The sequence below is a fragment of the Brassica napus genome, chromosome C4, assembly GCF_020379485.1.
Source record: "Brassica napus cultivar Da-Ae chromosome C4, Da-Ae, whole genome shotgun sequence".
NCBI lineage: Eukaryota > Viridiplantae > Streptophyta > Magnoliopsida > Brassicales > Brassicaceae > Brassica > Brassica napus.
Window position 1 is genome coordinate 40,429,178 of NC_063447.1, and position 22,875 is coordinate 40,452,052.

General features: G+C 34.8%; 1 protein-coding gene and 1 long non-coding RNA gene across 2 annotated transcripts; one reads left to right on the top strand and one right to left on the bottom strand.

Annotated features, from left to right (window-relative positions):
* Nucleotides 1-132: 132 nt before the first annotated feature.
* Nucleotides 133-3,022, top strand: LOC106426950. Its single transcript, XM_013867683.3, has 14 exons — nucleotides 133-341; nucleotides 439-516; nucleotides 627-676; nucleotides 765-818; nucleotides 925-977; nucleotides 1,059-1,131; nucleotides 1,271-1,332; nucleotides 1,528-1,596; nucleotides 1,774-1,879; nucleotides 1,955-2,022; nucleotides 2,151-2,251; nucleotides 2,375-2,470; nucleotides 2,570-2,637; nucleotides 2,724-3,022. Exons 1-14 carry the CDS (start codon nucleotides 273-275, stop codon nucleotides 2,848-2,850), a joined length of 1,074 nt encoding a protein of 357 aa, XP_013723137.2. The 5' UTR covers nucleotides 133-272; the 3' UTR covers nucleotides 2,851-3,022.
* An 8,491-nt stretch (nucleotides 3,023-11,513) lies between these two features.
* LOC111205220 lies at nucleotides 11,514-12,951 on the bottom strand. The gene is made up of 2 exons (XR_002657668.2): nucleotides 11,935-12,951; nucleotides 11,514-11,655 (listed from the first exon to the last, which is right to left on the bottom strand). It is a non-coding gene; the product is annotated as an uncharacterized LOC111205220 (long non-coding RNA).
* Nucleotides 12,952-22,875: the final 9,924 nt, after the last annotated feature.

Sequence of the window (22,875 nt, forward strand, 5' to 3'; positions counted from 1 at the left end):
TATTTTTCAATGTATATACCTAATATTTACTTACAGCTGATATATACCATTTTTTAAAGTTGTAACCAGCCACAAATTTATAGAAATAAAATCTAATAAAATAGTTTGCAGCTATAACTTTAGCAGTAAATCAAAAGATATAAATAAGCCCACAATCAGGCCTAAAAACTAAAACTAGTCGTCTCAAATTCTCTTGCGTGCTACCATTTCTCGCTTCCCAGCGCCGTCCCTCCTACCGCTCTTTTCCTCGTAATCTGATTACTCGTCGCCATATGTCTCTCTCGTCGGAATCATCCGTTCCTACCGTTAGAACCGTCACCTTATCCTACTCCGAGCTCAAGGTAAATCCAAAATTCTATTTTGACCATTAAGTCTTCTCTGCGTTGGGTTTTGTCTTCTAAAACTCTTCTTTTCTCTTCCAATTGATTGTGTTTTTAGGACAGCAGCATAGATTTGTCTGCAAAGATTGAACAAGGATTCGGACCTAATGGACTTGGAATTCTTACGGTTAAAGACGTATGAGTTCACTTCTTACACTATAGTTTGCGTACACGCTTTAAAGATCGTTTTTTTTTTTCAGTTGTAACAAGTTTACGATTTCAACAATTATTATTATTTTTTCTTAGGTTCCAGGGTATTCTGCTTTACGTCAGAATCTACTTCGTCTTGCACCTAAGTGAGTTCTCGAGTTTGTGTCACTGTTTGATTCAGTTAAAGGTTTGATCTCTTCAATTGCCCTTAAGTATTTGTTCTCTCTGTAAAAGGTTAGCTGGTCTTCCTGAAGAGGTGAAGAGGGAGCTTGAAGATTCTCATAGTAGGTAAATAATACGCTCTCCTTCAGGTTTCTTTTGATACTTATGATCTTGCTTAGTGTTTGTTTTTTTCTTTTTAATTTCTTTCATTTTTGTTTGTTTCTCTTCTTAGGTACAATTTTGGTTGGAGTCATGGCAAGGAGAAGCTTGAATCTGGGAAGCTTGGTGAGTTTCATAGACTATTTTATTGCTACAAATATTTAGACGTTTATCATTCCTTTGGCTTGCTCTGATGGGTTTGTGCAGACATGTTGAAGGGTTCTTATTATGCTAATCCTTTACAAGATGTGCCCACAAGTGATTCCTCTGAAATGCAACGGTACATAACACCAGTATCCGTAGTTTGTGTTTACAAGTTATTTGGCTTATTCGGTGTTATGTATAACATGAACGATCTGTTCTTGTCTTCTATTATTCGTTATTTTTCTTCATTTTTTTTACCTCGATTTATCATGTAGGTATCCATGGTATTGTGGATCAAACATATGGCCAAGAAATTCTTTACCTGAACTGGAAGGAGGTAACAATGTGATGCTTTAATATTGCATGTTGTTAGTGTTTTGGATCTCACCTTTGAAAATGAAGTGCTTTTTTGTAATGACATATCAATGCTTGCGTTTGCAACCTTAGCTTGTTTTCATTGTTTCGCTCTTCTTTTCACTTTTCCCTTGTTATGTTCCTCCAAATAACTGAGTTTTGCTTTCATACATGATAGCTTTCAAAGCTCTTGGTAAACTGATGTTCGAAGTTGGGCTGATGGTAGCTTACCACTGTGATCTATATGGTAAGTAATTTCGTATTGGTGGATCCATATTATCTATTTTACTGGTTGCCTCTGCATTGTTCATCATCGGTGAAGTGTATCAGCATCATCTGATTTGTAATGTTTACTTGTTATTCTTTCATCGGTTTGTCATGGTGCTAAAAAGTTATCCTGTTTTGCGTCATTGTCTGTTTGCAGTGTCAAAGGGCACAAAACAACATGAAATGCAAAATCTTGAAAATATACTACTTGGCTCTCGGTGTCATAAAGGACGTCTGCTTTACTATTTTCCTGCACAGGATACGTAAGAGTATATCTGCCTCTTTAAAAGTAGAATTTTCATTTAAATAATAAGGGCACACATATTGTCTTGGTGCAGCACTACGCAGAACTGCGATTCCATCTCATCTTGGTGTGGATGGCATACAGACCATGGTTCACTCACAGGTTGCAGATTTTTCTTTTTCTTTTGTTTTCCTGAGTTGTTAATGTTCACCTAGAGTGTGGTTGGCTCCTTTTTAAGGCGGTTTATTTAATATAAAACTCTCATCTTATCCCTCCACGGTTATCCACAGGTCTTACTCGAGCAATATTTTCAAGAAATTCAGTGGAAGTACCTTGCCCTGATCCTGCTTCTGGCTTATACATAAGAACACGGTCAGGTCAAGTCGTTAAGGTAAAGTACTAGTCCTTTCTGATAACTGGCATGCTTTAGAATTTGATGCTTTATGAATATGAGCGAGATATACTGTCCAAATGCATCTTTTTTTTATTTGTTATGATTATGCATTTGATTAAGGTTGTATATGGAGAAGATGAAATAGCATACCAAATAGGCGAGACAACAGCAATTCTGTCAAGGGGTTATCTTTGTGCTACACCTCATTGTGTACGGGTAAGGAAATTTTGTTCATCATGGTTACTTTTGAGTGAATCAAGCTTTTGGATCTTTCTTTTAAAAATAGACACATGATTTCTTGTTTGTTTGTTTAAGGCGCCACATGGAGAGGAGGCTCGTGGTCTAGAGCGATCGACATTTGCATTGTTCATGCAACCTGACTGGTATTATTCCTTATGATAACTATAGAGTCCTTTGATAAACACATTTGAAGATTAATAAAAATGTGTTTTTTTTGGTGGTGTATCAGGGATCAAAAGCTTACATTCCCAAAGGAAGTGACAATCCATGAACATGTACCTCTTTCTAATGGCGTCTTGACGTTTGGAGAGTATACAGAGAAGCTGCTCAACATATACTACGATACAAAACCATAGGGGATGGGAACCTTTTAAGTCGCTGTGTATATGATCGTTTCCATTGGTGTGAGATACAAAACATAAACAAATCTCACCAAATTAGTATTTTAGGTCGTTGGAAGTGAAACTTGATATTTTTGATATTTGGGTTTAGGTTGACCATATATAAATTTACAGAAACTACACAATATTTGGTTTGCGTTATGTTATGTGTCATGATCGCATTTGCTTCCATGTTTAGGGAAAGCTTATATAGGTAGGTCTGAACATTGTTTCGTAATCAACACGAGTTGATGCTTTTCTTTAAAAGACACTTCAGAACAGGCTTTGAATAAAGCCGTGTGTTCGTTTCTTGACCGCAAGAAGCTCCTGCTGCGGCAAGAAAAAGCACAGTGGTAATGAACAAAATAATAGAATCTGAAGCTAAAGTAACCCCAACGATTTCTGGAGACACATAAAACGAGACGCCGGTGACGTTAAAATTTTCAGCGTCCCTTCTATTGCCGCTGCGTCATCGGTGTCATGTGTTGTTAATTGCCGCTGCGGTCATCGGTATTGTATGTTGCCGTGATTCCCGTTTAATTTTTGGTCGCTGCCGCTGCGTCTTGCGGCTAAAAAACGAACACGGCTTAAGTGGATCAAGGCCGAACAAAGTGGATGAGGTTTTCTAAAATATATGTTGAATGACAAAAAGAATGATGCAAGTGGTACAAAACAAACAAGGCTTATTTGTGTAATAGCCATATTTAAGAGATAAATTACGTGAGTAACATTGATTTGACATAATTCAATGTTAGACATTTGTATCCCATTTTATCCGGTTCTACCCCGTTGATTAAAAGGTTTCCAGTTGCAAGTGAAAAAGTAGGTAACGTCTTTCTCTTGGTGAAGTCATCCACGTATACATTTATTAACCACATACATATACACCAAATATTCTATTCCATATCACTGAAATAGTATAAGAATATAACCCCACCTACAACTTTTAAATACTAAACATATCCCAACTCTAGTTATCCCTAATCCCACCAAAACCCCTAAATATTACACCCTAAGATCTAATCAGTAAACCCTAAATCCAAGTCTAAACTCTAAATCCAAATATAAACCCTAAACCCATATAAACTCTAAACCCAAATAGAATGGAACAAATTAGTGAAATTATAAAATGTATGTAATTGCATGTGAAAAATTAATGCTGATCCCAATCATACCTGTTCCTCTTCTAAATACTAAGTAGGGATTATTGGTTGTTGTATTTTAATGGATTTGAAAATTCGAACTAAATCTAGTGTTATTGGTTCTATGATTTTCAAATCTGTATTAAAATCATGTGTTATTGGTTTAATGATTCATAAATTCTATATCAAATCAAGTGTTATTCAATCGTACGGATTTACTAATATATTTGATTTAATAATGGATTTGAATGGATTTTTTATTTAAAAATACAAAGACTCAAATCCGAGGGAAAACCTCCGGATTTACATATTTTACTTGGATTTATAAATACTATATGGATTTCTAAATCAATCAAAATATATAAACCAATAACACCTCCTAAACCCAAATCTCTAATCACTAAACCCTAACCTAAATATGAACCCTAAACCCAAATATCAAAATCTAAAAAGTAAATAACATTATGTAATATTAAACTATATAATATAGATCACAATACAATTTTTAGAGATACATGTAAAGATAGTTAAAATTTAAGAAAATTACAAACTATATTTCTAAACAAAATAAAACACTTTTTATTAACCAACAAATGAAATGTAACATGATAAAATAGTATAGTAACAGAATAGAACACATAAAAAAAATATACATTTCTATTTTCTATGCATAGAATAGAATACAATAATAAAAACTATTCATCTTCTCCTACATACAACAGAGATTTTCTGTAAATTCAGATACGTACATGTTTTGGTGTCCTCGCTACTGTCGCTTTTAGAATCTAAGAAGCATCTCCTTTCCATCACCGACAAAGCCTCCTAAACCGGTTTCTTCCTCCACAAAACTTTTCGGGAACATAATCCGTAACGTCTTCGTCGCTCAAATCTGTTTTGGAGAAATATATTCACTTTTCCAAATATCAGCAATAAAACTTATTTTATGAGTGTGTGTGAGCAACAAAGAGCCACGTTTTATCCTTCATAATCAATAATCATTAATTAATTTTTTTTCTTTGAAGGTTGAACCGGTGGAAAGGGGGGGCTGATACAATATTATTATATAAATTTAATCTATAATAATAAAGTAGGGTATTCTCCTTTCTCTTGCTGCCACGTCACAACAGTGGATGGGGGATTTCGTGACACGTGTCGATACACCAAGGTATTTTCGATTTTTGCTTCCTGTCGGTCTCTACATCCTTTCATTTAAACTGGGCTTTTATTTATTTTGGCCCAAACTTTTGCAAACCCATTAGAAACCAAAATGGGATTAGGGTTCGCCCTCCGTCTTCCTCTGCGCTCAGGGCCGGCCCTGAGAATTTTGAGGCCCAAGACCATTTAGTAAAGAGTTCAAAATTTTGGGGGCCTAAAAATTTTTTTTTACAAATTGGAGGCCTATTTACATATAAAAATTTTTAAAAATTTTGGGGGCCCAAGGCGAATGTTTCATTGGGCTTGGCCCAGGGCCGGCCCTGTCTGCGCTGCGACAGAAGCTTAAAGTGACGATCCGATCTACATAACGTCTGCACCATCCATAACTCAGAGGTTTTGGAAATGGCGAGATTCAACACCGGTAGATTCCTCACACCATCGAGGCAAGAGAAAATCACAAACACAACCATTACATGTTTATGTTTTTGAACAACAATTTTACTTTATGTTTTAAGTTCAACTAACATTTAAATCGGTACTATCAGTTATTCTTTCATCTAGAAGCTTTTATGTATTTTTGTGTGCGTTGTTCCTATTATGTGCGCCTATGCCTTGCTTTGACGTTTTATTCCTTGCTTTTAGGTTCAAGTTTGGTACCATGCATGCTGGTACTGGTCAGTAGGAAGGTCAGTAATTTCTGTTCTATTCTTCAAGTGTTGTTTTAATGTCAACCAAGACATAGTAATATTCTCAAAAGTGGACGTGTTTATATAACAGACTTTGGACGCTATAATGTTGTTGATGAGCTCGAGATTCTGAAACGGTCGACCATGAATCCTTTGGTGTTGGGTGCCACATCTGGCAGTGAACGACAATATAACGCAGTACATTGGTGTTAGGAAACTGGAGACTGTTACAGTGGCGGAGGTGAATACCTACGTTCTGAACTCGCCCCTATAAGATTTACTGATCCAAAGGGGTTAGCTGGTAAGGAAACCCAATAAGAAAGGCCCGAAGAGCTTAGTTTCCTTCATGGAGCACTGTCATGAAACCACTCTATCGTTACTCCCAGTGCTTAATATTATTTCTATAAATCTTATGCTATGCAAATAAGGGATTGGGCACTTAGGCGTTTTTGTCTCACTTCTGATTTTGATACTTCCTGAATTTTTTTGCTTTTTTAAATATGAATTACTTCTTAGTTTCCACATAAATTCAAATGTTCAGCCTTTGTTATTTATCTACTTACACTAGGTTAAGATTCGCGCCTTGCACGGGTTCAACATTATATATATAAATTATTTTATGTATTAAATATTTTTACATATTATGAAATAATAAATATATATTAAATAATTAAAAGTCAGTAACTATTAAATATATAATTAAATTGGTGTGAACATATAAATCAATTTTATTAATCCAAAAAATATTTTTTTTTATATTCGATAGGATATGTAATTGAATTTACATGATACTAACATATATAATCTATTTTAGAATATTTTTAATATTAATATCTATTAAATGATGATTTCTACTCATATAGTTTTTTTGATCATTTGTATCTTTTATAGAAAAAAATTTAAATGACTGATAACAAAAATTTTATTGTAGGATTAATAGTTTTAGTAATTTATAATTTTTTAAAAAATAAGTTGTCAATGATCGTTCAAAACTTTTATCAAAAAAATTGTTCAAAGTAAATTTTGAAACTAAAATATTGTATTTTATATGGTTTATAGTTTAATTTAAAACGATATATATATTAATCTAAATAATTAATTAAATTAGACTTTTTACTTATATAATTTTTGTAATCATTTGCATTTTGTCATAAGAAAAATTTTAAACCATGGATCATAAAATTTGAATATGAGACTTTTAACAGATTTAGTAATTTATAGCCGTTTGTAAAAATTCAAAATATAACATATACATAAAAATCTAAAATTTTATTATATGGTTATTGTGGTTGTTTATTTAATAGTATAAAATTAAACAAATATGGTAGAAGATACACTATTTTTTTATCAAATCTTTATTATTCAAAATCATTAATTGTCATATATACTTTAGTTACATTAGGCAATTCCGTAAATTTTATTTAAAGAAATAATAAAGTACATTAATGATGAATTTATTGTTAGTTTAATAAAAAACTTATTATATAATTAGATGGACCAACATATTTCTCTAATGATTCTAAGAATCATCCTAGTGATGACATGTGGCTACAAAAAAAAATTGTAATGCTTCTCAAATAATATGTAGGGGATTATATGTCGTACGTTATTTGTCAAAGTAGCCACCTTGACCGCACTAAGAGCATCATTATCCCTGAAACCCATTAAGAGTTACTTAATTTTTTTTGGGTCTGATTTAAAAATTAAAAATAAAAAAATAAAAATGGGAACCAATCGCGGGCCACCACGTGTCAGTGGGGTCCACGAACAGTGCAAGAAACGAACAAAGCACGTTCTTTATTTTCCATACAGAAGAGCCGTATATCTCCAATTTCTGTGGGGCCTAGGCCACAAGAACCCCGTTTTTTGATGCGACAAAGATGCTCCAAGAATGAAATGTATCCAAAGAAAACCTAATATTTAAACATCTGACGCAACATGTTTCTTAGTAGCCTTGCTCTAATTCGACTTGATATTTCCCGTAATCCGCGTCAATATTCTCATCTCAGCTAATAGAATTTGCTTCAAAGTGCTATCTGTTAATAATAGCAGATAAAAAAACACCCTCATGTTCTACACTTTTTTCGTTTTAAAAGTATATGAATTTCATTATAAAAATGAGATTGTTTGCTTATTACAAAAGTGTATATAAATTTCACTAAACAACTCTGACTTATGAGTCCAACATCTCTAATTAGCCTTAGAAGAAGGTTTGTATCTCTATCGTTTACCTATATGGCATAACCATATTATGCAGAGAATGATAGATATAGGACAAACTTGAATGGAAATAAATAAAACCATAAAAGATCAATTTTATAAACAAATCGGAACATCTTTGCACGGAATACATGTAAAACAGCTCTCATGTTACATAACAACCATCATGACAACAGTGTGGACAGACAATAACATGTCATCCAATAACATAAATAATTGATGCAACTTATGCTACTATTACAAGAAAGAGAGAAAAACAAATTGTACTTCAGAAAAACCATCTAAATATGTAACTGAAATCCTTGAAATGATTGAAAATAAGAACTGATCAATGTCTTTGCAACTTTCCCTGAATCAATTCTTCTTTCTAGATAAATCAGACGAGAACTGCCAACAAAAAAAACAAGAAATCACACCACTATTGGAAAACTATAAATAACATTTTCCCTACCTCACGTCCAAGTGTTAATTTGCAATGCCACTAAGATACTCAACAATCATTGTGCTACACAAGTTATCGACTCGCAGACAAACCACTAAATTATATTGTAACTCCTACTTCCTGATTCATTATAATGTCTTATTAAATTTCATGACCAGAGAAAACATAAGCTGAGCAATTTTGCACGTTATAAAGTGCATCTGCCCTTTCTTTATGAACCATACGTCCACTACATCTTACAGATGCAAATATTCCAACTCCTCGTCATTTTTAGTAATTTGTAACAAAACACTAAGATCAAACCACTCAACTAAGAAGTAACGAAACCACCAGACACACCACACTTTCTGTGACAATTTTTTTTTGTGTAGAACAACTTCCGGCACAAGAATACTCTGTCTGATGAGGTTCATATGTATACCTTTAATTACAGTGCATGCATGGTCACATCAATGTTAAAAGAAACCCAAAAGTCAATCCATCCTTGTCGTTACTAATCAAAGCCCCTCAGGACATCCATAAGTTGTACACAACCGAGCATTTACTAAAACTCCATAACCTTATTACATCATCGAGTTGCACAAAAAAACAACATATACTAGAAACTGTATAAATTAATACTCGATAAATTAATACACAATAAATTAATAATCTTTTCCTGTCCAAACTGATTCAAAATATGATACAAATCGATAAAATAATAAGATAATATTTTTTTAAAAAAATTCTAGATAAATATATAGTCACATTAAAATTATAAATTAATAATTTATCTGTATATATTTTTTATATTTACAAATAAAATATTATATTAAATTAACACTTAATATATTTTGATGAGATTTAGTAAAACTATATCTAAAACCACATTTAAAATCTATGAAACATATTTTATATGCACCAAATAATATAATAAAAACAAGATGAATGTTGAATTTCAAAAAATTAATTAATTTATATACAAAAATAAAATATTTTCTTATTTTTTAAAAAATATTATATTTAAGATGAACAAATTCTAAAAAAATTGAATAAGATAGAAAAATTTAAAAATATTTTTTTTTCTAAATTAATAACTTTTTAAATTAGTAAAATCTCATAGTCCCATTATTATAAATTTATAGTTTTATTGTATCTAAACCATAATTTTTTACAGAGAATAATATCTCACCACACACAACCACCAAAACAAACACACAAAACCAACCCAAACAAAAAATAATTTGCAAAAAAATATAATGACATTCCGCATGGATGTCACTACTAGATAATCAAAAAAACAAACACAAGCATTACATGTTTCTGTTTTTGAACAACAATTTTACTTTATGTTTTAATTTCAACTAACATTTAAATCGGTACTATCAGTTATTTTTTTTTTTTTGAATTGATCAATGAGAACCACTTACAGTACTATCACTAACTACTAACAAATGAATCACAAAAACAACTTTGAAATCAGTCCGGGAGTTCACACAGGTTCTAGCTAGAGCTTATGATTACGGAATGGGAGTGGTTTTGTTTGCACCAATGGCTATCTTAGCGTGGCTTCCTATCATCTCTGCGTTTCAGATGCGGTTTCTCTTCAACGAAGCTTTTAACAGGAGGCTTCAGATTCAACCTATTCTTGCAGGGAAAAAGAAGGAATAGACGTTCTCTTCATTTTTTCCACGCCTTTGCTTTGTACATGTTTGTAACTATTTCACTTATTTACACCAAAAAAAACTATTTCACTTATTAATTGTTCTCTGTACAAAAATTCTATTGATACAAAATATTTAACCGGTGTTCACGATTTTTTTTAATCAAGGGTGGTTATTTAAACCAGTTGAACCGAACCAACAGTGACTCAGTTGAAGGCTATTCTTCGATTACAAATTATGAGATCGTCGCTCTCACTCGTAAGGCCTGGGTTCGCGGGTCAACCCGCTCCGCCAACCCGCGGATCGACTCTATTTTTTTTACTTAAAATTTCGACCCGCTCAACCCGCAAGGAGATAAACTAATTAATACCCACACCCGCTCCGCTTTATCTTGCGGGTAATCCGCAGGATCCGCAGATTATATTTTTATTTAAAAGAATAATTATTTAATTAGTTTTTCTATAAAATAATATTTATAAATATTTTTATATTATTTTAAAAATTTTAGTTATTTTTTAAGAAAATTCATATTTTTCAAAAAAAAAAATTCTATAAAAACACTTTTTAATCATTTTTTTTAATTTTGCGGTTGGCGGATACCCGCAAATCAAAATCCACCAACCCGCACCCGCCCCACATAAAATAGTCTTAACCAGCGACTCAATTTTTTCAAAATGTCCGATCGGCACCCACCCCGCGGCGGGTCAAACGGGGCAGGCCGCGGGATATGATTCAAATTCCCAGGCCTACTCACTCGTATCCCATATTTCCTTCTCTTTCTACCTCCTCAGTCCTCACGTACTTCTCATGATCCGACAATGCCATATTGAAATCAAATGATTTGTTCCTCTCCCTCACCTGTCGTCCATGCTTTTAACAAAGTACCTAGACGAATCCAAAGACAGCTCGACCGAGTTCTCTCTCTCCTAACGGGATCCACGAAATAAGCCGCCATATATCGCCTGAGTTCGAATGTCTTCTCCTCCTCTTCCTCGAACAACATCCGAGGAAGAAGTGTGTGTAACTTTTACCTTTTTTATTTCAAATTTATATGAAATTAACAACAAATTCCAATATAATACCTTTTTTTTTGTTAATTTACTCAATTGTACGAAAAAAAGAAAAATGAAGATGGGCATACCAATATTTGTTATTTATATTTGTATTCAGTAACATAGTACATCTTATTATGCCAAAACACCAGCAACAATTTGTCAAAAACTTTATATTTTCTTTGACAAAGGCGTAATATTATTATAATATTATTTGAGTTTCGACGTAGATAAAAAATCAGCCAGGGCATTGATAATGACATATGCATATAATTTTTCCTTTGTTGTTGTCTTCGCCATTTGTGCACATACCTTGCCCTACTTTATGTTTTTTGGTACATGCGGCTTTACATTGGTTGGCATCACATGTTCCTTTTTTGTTTTGTAATGTTTCATTACATTGGTTAACACCTTTTCCTTTCTGAGCAATTGTCGTTTCTCCTGTTATTATAATAAACATAATCTTAGTTTTTATATTTAAAATAGAAAATCATTTTTTTGTAAAACATATATTTAGAGAGTTTTCTGCATATTTAAATAAAAGAAAAACTGAAATTTTAAATATCTTCTTTTTATTTATTGATTATTCTTGGAAAATCATTAAATTCAATATTATAAAATTAAACATATAATCTATGTAGATATATAAAATAAATAGCATCAAATAATTTTAGAATGATTATATAATATATTAATAAAACTGTAAATGTAAATACAAACCAAGCAGAAGAACTGTGAGGATAACGAAACCAATAAACCTATGTTTGAAAGCAACTTTCATCTTTGATAATGAAATAATGGTGTTTTAAAAGTTAAAAAGTCAGAGAAGTACATTTATAGATGAATCACAAATTAAAATATGTCTAATTTAAGCTATGTATATTTTCAGATTCCGATATAAAAGGATCTATTTTGACCAAAATCACAATCTCTAGTTTTTTTAATTTATTTAATGATTTTAACTCATTTATATTTAGCTATTATAATAGTAAGAATGAGTATGGTACATTTGGAAAGGAATAAATAATAAAGTTTTTAGTAATCTGGATATTGATCCTAGGGACACGCTTAAATTGACAGAAACAGAATCAACACTCTGGGCTAAGACACATATATTGAACGAACAGAGGACAGTACCACACGTAGAGGTTACGACTTTACCGTCAATTCCCGGAAGATGGTGTTTCACATATGGTTCCTGGAAAGAGAATGATATTTTCTCCGGACAGGGTTGACTCAGCACTTTAGAAGAACTTGATGGGCTGATGGGGGCGAGGAATGTTCGGGCTAGTCTCTTTCCTCTTCATGTGGAGATAGAAGCACTACTATGGGCACTGGAATGTATGAGGAACTTACGTCAATTTCAAGTTACGTTTGCAACGGATTCACTACAAGAAAACACAAATTTAACGACGGCCAAAATCGTCGTTATTTCCTCGTAAAAGAAGAGTTACGAGGAAATGGCGATAAAAGGCATTTCGTCGTTATACGTTTGTCGTAAGAGAAGATTCGTCGCCATTTCCTCGTCCATTAGCGAGGTTATATTTTCCTCGTAAAGAAGAATTAAGTTTTCCTCGTAAAGACCACGTGGGCTTTCCACGTAACGCGGTCGTTGTGCTTCCTCGTAATAAACTCGAAAAGGATTCGTCGTAAAAGACCCGCAAAAACCTCTAAATATATTCGTCGTAGTAAAAACATAAAGAACACGAAAATATTTCGTCGTAATTGAATCGTAAAGTATACGAAATAGAATCCACGTAAAATCCTCGTTAATAGTTCCTCGAGATTTTGTCGTTAATTTTCCTCGTTAATACATCGGGAATTAGCGACGAAATTACTTTGTTTTCTATTTACTGAATTTATAAATAAAATAAAATAAAAATTATATTTATTTAATTTATTAATAAAATTTTAATTGAAATTAAATCGAATAGAAAATTTTTTTTTGGCCGAATCAAAATGAAATTATATAATATATAAATAAGTTTTGAATTTTAAAATACAATAACAAAAAAAAAAACTAATGCTGCATTGCCGCGTCGTAGAATTCCTCGCTCCTTCTCGAGAGATCTGCCTCGTTGACTTGCACGGATGTCTCGCCTGGAATGGGGTTTTGTTGTTTCATGGTCCTGAACATGGCCTCCCATTCCGGATTTGTGGCCGCTATGACGTCCAAGAAGTTCTCGAGACCACTCATACGAGCTGTGAACGACATTTTTGTCGAGGCCAACTCGTTTTGTGTCGACGTCAGCTGATGTTGTGTCGTCTCCAACACGTCGCGCAGCTGAGAGACTTCATCATCCCGTCTCTGGCCATAAGAGGAAGTCGCTCTCGGAACATCGTTGACGGAACCAATCCCCAACACACGTCCCTTTTTCCTAGGAGCGACCTTAAAAAACAATAAAATATATATTAAAATTTAAATTTTAAAGTAAAGTGGAATTAATAAAAAATTTATATAAAATTTACCTCCTCGTAAATTCTATCCACTTCTATTGTGGATAAGACGACGGGTGATCCGTCGGCGGACTCCTGCGCCAGCTGGGTCTCACGCTCGTCAATACGAGCTGCCACATCGTTGTAGATCTTCTCAGACTTCTCATCTACAAATCTGCCCGCCTTGTTCTTGTTGGTCCGATCGAAAAGTTCCATAAGAGTCGGTAAACGTCCCAACTCCTTGGCCTAAAAACAGTTAAGAAAGTTTTTATTATATATATATATATATTAAAAATCAAAAAGTTAAATATTTAAATTACGTACCATTTCCAAACGGACGCGGGCGTGTGGCTTTTGGCCCGTACTATGTTGCATCGCCCTGTGGCCGTGCTCATCTACCGAGTTACGGGAGGCGGAGCAAGACTGGGCGACTCTCATGGCATCAGGATCCCTCCAATAACGGATGAGGCCATCCCACACGTCCGTGGTGATGGTTGAGGGTTTGCCCCGCTCATAGCCCTTCACGATCCAGTCACCCTTCCAGTTGGAGACCGTGTCCAACAAACGTTTCTTCGCCTTGTCGATAAACTCTTTCCGCACCTTCTCAGTGACCCCCATGGACCAATTAAATTTTTGCTGCAAAAAAAAAAATATTAATAATTAGTTTAGAAAAATAAAATTTAAAAAAATATAAATCAGGAATAAATTGTAAAAACTTACAGCGTAAATCTTGAACCACGTCCTTCTGATGTAGATCGGAGTGGATTTCCAGTTGGGATGTGCCATGGAGAAGTAACCTTTAATCGTCTCGGTTACTTCTGTTGCAAGGCAGTTATCAACCCCAAACCTGAAAAAAAAAAAACAAATTTAAAGTTTTAAATATTTATTAAAGTCACAAATGAATTTAAAAAAATTAATGTAACATACATACCAGAGAGTTCCGTCAGGTCGGTCGGGGTCTATGATCGGTAAGCCTTCTCTGCCTGGCAAACCGAGAATGTCCTCAACAGTGTACTGAGAGTAAGGACAACTCGGTGGCACCATCAAATCAGCATGAACCTGATTGGCGGGCATCTGAGGAGGCACATGAGGAGCTGGCATCGGATGAGGAGCTATCGGAGGAGGCACATGAGGAACTGATGGCGATGCCGTAGAAGAAGGCGAGACTCTCTGAGAAGATTGAGTCTCGGGGACGGTCTCCTGCTGACCCGAAGAACCGGGAGCTGAAGAAGAACCGGGAAGTGAAGGCGGGTCTAACCGACTACCCGGTGGACCGAACATCTGCGAGTAGTGAGCAGTACGCTGGTGCTTACGAATAGTCTGCAAAATTTAAATTTCTAAATTAAAGTCAAGAGTAAAAAAAAAAATTATGAACAGTATTAACTACGTAATTAATAAAATTACGAAACCTAAATTTTCTAAACTAATTTCGTAAACTAAATTCCCTAAACTAACCACCTAATCTAAATTCCCTAAACTACTTAGAGAGGAATGAGAGACTTACCATGGTGAGAGGAAATAGAGAGGCTGTAGAGAGGAAATAGAGAGGAAATGAAGAGGGCATGCGGTTTCGCCTATATATAGGATTACGGTTCGTCGAAGATTAATCGCAAAATAACGAGGAAAGACAGAGGCCCGTCTTTCGTTTCGTCGCAAGGCCCACGCAAATTAACGAGGAAATACAGAGGCCCGTGTTTTTTTTGCGAGGAAATACAGAGGCCCGTCTTTTATTTTACGTCGTTCTTGCGACGATTTTTGTTTTTATCATCGATTTTACGTGCAAATGGCGAGGCTTTTTTTGCTAACCCCTAAAATCTTAAACCCCAAACCTCAAACCCTATCTTTCTTATCTCCAAACCTCAAACCCTATCTTTCTTATATTTCTTATCTTATACTTCATATATTTCTAACCCTTTAACTTCAATATATATATTTTTTTGAATTTGAAAGGTTTAATACGTTGGAAAACAATTTTACAAATTTTGAATTTGACATATCACACAACAAATCAAACACACTCTACAATTTTGAATTTGACGTATCTCGTCATATGTGTTTCCAATATCTTTCTTCTCTTTTTTTTTTAAGTTTATATAAAATAGAAAATAATTTTTTTTTAGTTTATATGAAGTAGGATGGGGAGTTTTAGGGTTTGCACATTTGGGGTTTAGGGATTTGGGTTTCATTTTAGTTTAGGGTTTATATTTACCGACGAATTAACGACGAAAAGTAAAATAAAAAAGCGAACCTCGCTCATTCCACGTAAGTTCACGAGGCTCTTACGACGTTTTGGTCTTACGTGGAATAAGCGAGGTCCGCTTTTTTAATTATAAAGCGTCTCTTATTCCACGTAAGTTAACGAGGCTATTACGACGTTTACTGTTACCGTGGAATATGCGAGGTAATGTATTATAAATCGTCGTAAAATTCCCGTGAGGTAACGTGGAAAGTACGACGACTGTCTCTAAACCCCTAAAACGAAACGCCAAACCCCAAACCACATCTTCTTTATCTTCTACTTCATATATCAAACACTTCTATCCTTTAACCTCAAGCAATTCATTCTAATCCAAACCGAAAATTATAAAAACACAATTCCTTTACTTATAATTAATGTCGATATCTTATTTATAAATAAACTCCCATTATCTTTAATTATATATAATAAATCAAACTCATACAAATATCAAATACATTAATCGGATTCATCGACATTCTCGTCATCACTTGAAACATCATCATTTTCATGAAACTCGTCTTCAACAGCTTCCTCCGTGGGATCTTCGGTAAGATCTTCATACTCGTGATTATGCGGATCAATGAGAAGGATGTCATCAATTTCTTGTTCAGGTTCATGAACTTCATTTATTTGTTCTTCTTGCAATGGTGGTTCTTCTCCTATGATGATTCGTCCTCGAGGTGTAACTTTGATCACGGCTAACCAATTTATACCCGACTCTCTCATCCGAGGGTATGGAAGGAAGCTAACTTGGTCTGCTTGTGAAGCTAAGATGAAGGGCTCGAATTTGTTGTACCTCCGGCCACCGTTGACATCTACAACACCGAATTTGTTCAACCGAACACCTCTATTGACGACGGGGTCGAACCATTCACACTTGAAGAGGACGCATTTTAGCTTCAATATCCCTGGGAATTCGACTTCAATAATCTCCGTCAAGATTCCGTAGAAATCTGTTTCTCCTTTCACACAAATTCCATAGTTACTGGTTGCCCGCTGTTTACCATACTCATATGTGTGAAAAGTATAGCCTCGTGTGAAATACATCTGTGATGTGGTGACCTTTACAAGTGGAGATTGAATTACTTCGTGTAACCACTTAGGATAATCTGCATCGTCGTCATAATCAACCTATTTAAAAATAAAAAGAACGTTGAAATACAAATCATTCATGTATGAAAATTTTAAAAGTATTTGATTAATACCTGATTCTTCAACCACTTAACAAAGTGTTGATCTTTTCTTTTGTCTACGTCACTTGTGGATATACCAGGAAATGTTTCTTCGACTTGTGAAACAAACATGCTGTAAAATCACATTTTACATGAATTAATCTCTCTCAATTATATAATGTATACTCAATTTAAGTTACCTTTCAAAATAACGCATCAATGGATCCTCGCAATTGAGTAGAATATAGGTGTGTGCACTATGAGCGTCTTCTTCACTCGACCACCAAACCTGTTTTGATTTCCCACCAAGTCGTCCAATCTGGCTAAAGATTTCTGGAACACCAACAACTGCATATGTGGGCGCAACGCCACCATCATCATATCTTCTTGGAGCTCTTCTTCGGGTACGTACTTTTGACGCAAAGTAGTACGATGTGAAGTGAGAAACTTCTTCTGTCAAACTTCCAGCAATTATAGAACCTTCAACTTTGGCGAGGTTCTTTGCTTTTCCCTTCAAATATTTCATGGCTCGCTCGTACTGATACATCCATCCGTAATGTACCGGTCCACGAAGCAATGCCTCATATGGGAGGTGGATAGCTAGATGCTCCATCACGTCAAAAAAGCCTGGAGGAAATATCTTCTCCAAGTTGCACAATAAGATAGGAATGTTCTCCTGAAGCTGTTCTACGACTTCTTCTTTAAGAGTGCGTGTGCTCAAATCCCTGAAAAATGCTCCAATGCCTATTCCAAAAACAATTAAACACATTGTTAGTCAAATACTATTATTGTAAACTAAACCAATTTAATATTATTGTCCTATTGTAAACTACCTGCAAGTGCTTCATGTACGTTTGTTGCAAGTAGCTCCGCAAATGCAAATGGCAGAAGTCGTTGCATAAAGACATGACAATCATGACTCTTCATCCCGGAGAACTTTTGACCCTTTTCAACACATCTTGAAAGATTTGAAACATACCCATCAGGGAACTTCACTTCTGATGCCACCCAATTGAACAAAACCGACTTTTTTTCTGAAGACAATCTAAAAATTGGAACGGGAACTTGGCCATTGCTTTTTATATGTAACTCACTTCTTGAGCAAATATCCGGCAAGTCCAACCTCGATTTTATGTTGTCTTTTGTCTTCCCTGGGACATTCAATATTGTATTCATGATGTTCTCAAAGAAATTCTTCTCTATATGCATCACATCAAGGTTGTGGCGCAGAAGAAGATCCTTCCAATATGGTAACTCCCAAAATATACTCTTCTTGTGCCAGTTGTGATGAACACCGTAAGAATCAGGCATATTACGAGGGACATGCCAATTACCACCCCAGCGAACTGTTTCGTTAGCTCCGTAGTAGTCGATTTGCGCTTCAATTTGTTCTCCAGTTAGATATGGAGGAGGAGTGTCTCTCACAACCTTTTTGTGCCTAAACAAATTCTTGTTTCTTCGGTACGGATGGCCAACTGGAAGAAATCGACGGTGACAATCGAACCAACTTGTCTTTCTACCATTCTTCAGTTGAAATGCATCTGTCGTTCCATTACAATATGGACAAGCTAATCTCCCATGTGTAGTCCATCCAGACAACATCCCATAGGCAGGAAAGTCACTTATGGTCCACAAAAGCATAGCTCGCATCGTAAAATTCTTCTTCGTTGAGCAGTCATACGTCCTCACCCCTGTTGACCACAAATCCTTCAACTCTTTTATCAGTGGTTGTAGGAAAACATCAAGTGACCTTTTTGGATGCTTCGGACCGGGTATTAATATGGTCAAGAATAAAAACTCCCGTTGCATGCACATCTCCGGTGGCAGGTTGTATGGCGTAAGAAAGACTGGCCACAATGAATATTGTCTCCCTGACATTCCAAATGGACTAAATCCATCTGTGCATAATCCGAGGTACACATTCCGGCTATTGCTAGCGAAATTCGGATGTACTTTGTTAAAATGTTTCCAGGCTCTTGCATCTGATGGATGAGTCATCTCACCATCCGTCTGAGTATGCTCGGCATGCCACCTCATCTTTCCAGCAGTCTGCTCCGATTGGTACAATCTTTTCAATCTATCTGTAATTGGTAGGTACCACATCCTTTGGTACGGTACCCTATTACGTCCCCTTCCTTGCGGCTTGAATCGTGGTTTCTTGCAGAATCGACATTCTTCCAACTTCTCATCATCTCCCCAGTAGATCATGCAGTTGTCGATGCAAACATCTATCATCTCCGAAGGCAACCCAAGACTATAAACCAGTTTCTGAATCTCATAATAAGAATCAGCAGACTCATTGTCTTCCGGCAAATACTCTTTAAATAAATCTGCCCATTCGTTCATGCAACTTTCAGGTAGATTGTGATCAGTTTTAATATTCATCATTCTAGCAGCCAATGACAATTTAGAGAGACCTTCTCTACAACCACTGTAAAGTGGTTGATTTGCCGCATCTAACATTTCATAAAACTTTTTTGAATCTATGTTAGGTTCTTCATCTTCATCATCATGAGCTACGAATGCATCAGTTACCATATCATGAACCCTATCATAATCTACCATTGCCTGATCCTCCTGATGGTAACTATGTGCATTGTGCAATTGATGATCAACCGGTTCTTCTTGAAAGTTGCTATTACTACTACTAGCTTCATTCTGATCATAACTATAACCTTCTCCATGTTGAAACCAGATATAATAATTTGGCGTGAAACCTCTATTTACTAAATGCTTCCAAACATTTTCACGATTTGCCAACTTTGAATTGTTACATTTTCTACAAGGACAGAATATTTTACCGCTTTCTTGGGCGAGCGGTGTAGAATCTGCTTGATGCATAAAACGCTCCAACCCAGCAAGATATTCTTTCTTCACTCTCCCGTTAGCATCTCTATGCATATACATCCACCTCCGCAACTCGAAAATATTTCCCAAGCCCGACATTTTTTTCACGTTTTTTTTCTTGTTGGTGTGCTTAAAATTATGTTCAAACCTCCATATTTATAGAAAATTTTCGAATCTGGTAGTTGAATTTTGCTACGAATTTACGACGAAATATTAGGTTGGTGGCAAAAAAAACGTGTTAAGTTGGTGGATTTCTCGTTCTTTCCTCGTAAGTTATTTCCTCGTAAAAATCATGCTAATTTTACGACGAATTTGCGACGAAACACATTTTTCTCGGAAAAACCACGTCAACTTACGACGATTTTACGAGGAAATGCATTACTCGGTATTTTACAAGGCCGTTACGAGGAAACTTTATTTCCTCGCAATTTCATCGTTAAGTCAACGTAATTTCACGAGGATTAGTTTTCATCGTTAAATTTCCTTGCTAAAACTGTGTTTTCTTGTAGTGATTGTTCTCAATTGGTGAAGATGGTTTTAGAACCAGAAGAATGACTAGCTTTTGCAAGTTATTTGGAAGATATTAAGGCCCTGAAAGAAAGTTTCCTTCGATCAGAGATCATCTATGTACCAAGAACGCAAAATTCAAAGGCAGATAGCCTAGCACGCAGTGCCAAGAAGCAACCGTCTTTCGTCGTTCACATGAATCAATATCTCCCGGTTTGATTCACAGAGCCTGTATAAGTTGATGACAAAAAAACAAAAAAAAAATGTAAGAATGAGAGATTTGAACTGTTTATTATAAGTTTCTGATTTATCATTAATAAATCAAATATTTCTTAGTTTATACATAGTTTACATATACTAAAATGGTAAAGTATTATATATATATATATATATATATATATATTTCTTGGTATACTCTTAAGTAACTAAACCTGAAAAGCGTAGGTTAATAAAATAAATAATTTTTTGTTGTTGTTTAAGAATTAGATGATTTTTAGACCGAAATGGTGAATATTTACTAGACATGCATTTATATTTCGAGTATGCACTTATATTTTATAATAGATTGATATATTAAATCTGAACACTAACCTGTGAACAGAGTTTGCCAGTGATTTTCCTCAAAATTTTGATTTTTAGATATGTATATAGAGTGAAACTAATTTTTACATATGTCAATTTTTTTTAATTGACACTTATGTAATTCACTGAATTCACTGAAAAAGTTAAAAAAAAAAACTCATATTAGTGAAACATAAACGAGAATGAATGTACAATTTTATAGATGTAGAAAATAAAATCACTTATGGAGAATCAATAGTAAACAAATCGAGAGTAGAAAACCTAATCTCTTTTCGTTATTTTACAATCAGTATTGCCTATTTGGTTTTTATGATTTGTTTCAGCCACAAAACTTAATTTTTTTTGTGCATATAAAATCTTAAAATAATTAAAATGAGCTGTAATACGTTAACTTTTCAACAACGATGATAAATTTAAGAGACCAACATTTGTATTCGTTATTTTACAGTCAATAAAAATTATAGTGTTACAAAATGTTAAAACTATATAATGAACAAACATTAGTTTAAAAAAATCACTTCGCGGATGCGCGCAGATTACCATGCGGATTACCATCTGGTTAATATATAAGGGATAGACAACACAATGAGTTAGTAATTACTAATGAATTATCTCCGCACTACAAAATTAGTAATTACTCATCATCTCATTTGATCCATTTATACGACTCAGCCCGCTACTATTAACTAATTTGCTTCTAGATAATATCCACTGGTTTTGAAAAAGGTTCTTGTCTCCGTTGACCCTGGAAGAATGGCCTCTTCCACTCCATCAGTGCTTAGTATTCTCTCGGTGAAGTCATCTACACCAATCCCAAATGGGTCAGTAAATCCATCCCAATTCCTCATTTCTCCAGTTCAAGAAGTGGGTGATACGCTAAAATCTTATCAAACTCATGTTAACAAATGGACCTCTAAACTTCAAGCCTCAAAAAGCTAAAAAAATTAATAGCTTTAGTTTCTCTTTTGATTGGGGGGCTCCGTCTTCCGTAGACTTGTTTAGCTACATCAAGACTTTTTCATGGAGATTTTATGGGTAAATTATCATCCTTCAGCCGCATCCAAAATGTCCTTACTCATATCTAGGATTGAGTGGTGAAACTGGAGATTCATCTCAGATCAGGCTGTTGAACTCTGTTGGTAAAGATCCAAAACTCTTCTATTATAAGAGAAAATATTGTAGAACAAAAAAAAATTGCATATTGGGAGTTCACTCTCATACGTGGCTCAGTGTCTCTGGACTTACCGGTCAAATCCTCACCTTTCACCTCTATCCCTTTTGTGGACCCATGTAAAAGTTCTTTTTATCCATATATCCAGAAAATGTAGCTCATAAAAGTCATAGTTGGCCATCCATCAGAACACTCAGCAATCTCTAAGCAAACTGATATTTTGTCTTATGGTTTTTTGGATCTTTATTCTATCTAGATTTCAGATATTCATTTCCCCTTTTTTCCAGTTGATTGTTGACTTGATTCTCCTATTTAAGCCCTAGCGTCTCATGTAATGGTTTTATCCTCTTCTGCCAATTCCCCTACTGGTTCTTTGGATGAATTGCTGACGAATTGATAGATCGCTTGGTTCTTTGGATGAATTGCTGACGAATTGATAGAGCGATCGTGGTAGTCCATTTAGTCGAGCATCTCAAGGTTCTTCTTATGCATGCACCCAAGGTTCGACCCTACTTTCCCTTCACTAGTGCGAGATACTGAGCCAAGCGGACAGGGCCGTTTAGAGCTTTGACAAAAAAAATGATGACGAATTCAAGTCTTTAGAGTTAGATCTCCAGATTCAAAAATAAACTCGTGGCTCAAGACCTTCTCAATAAAATACTGTCTCTGATATTATCTCTACTAAAGAAGTTTTTCTCGTCAAACAA

Excerpts from the sequence above, each read along its gene's own strand:
- LOC106426950 (XM_013867683.3), top strand. The coding sequence starts at position 273 with ATGTCTCTCTCGTCGGAATCATCCGTTCCTACCGTTAGAACCGTCACC. Across the intron at positions 677-764 it reads CTACTTCGTCTTGCACCTAA|GTTAGCTGGTCTTCCTGAAG; the intron begins GTGAGTTCTCGA and ends TCTCTGTAAAAG. Across the intron at positions 1,880-1,954 it reads TATTTTCCTGCACAGGATAC|CACTACGCAGAACTGCGATT; the intron begins GTAAGAGTATAT and ends GTCTTGGTGCAG.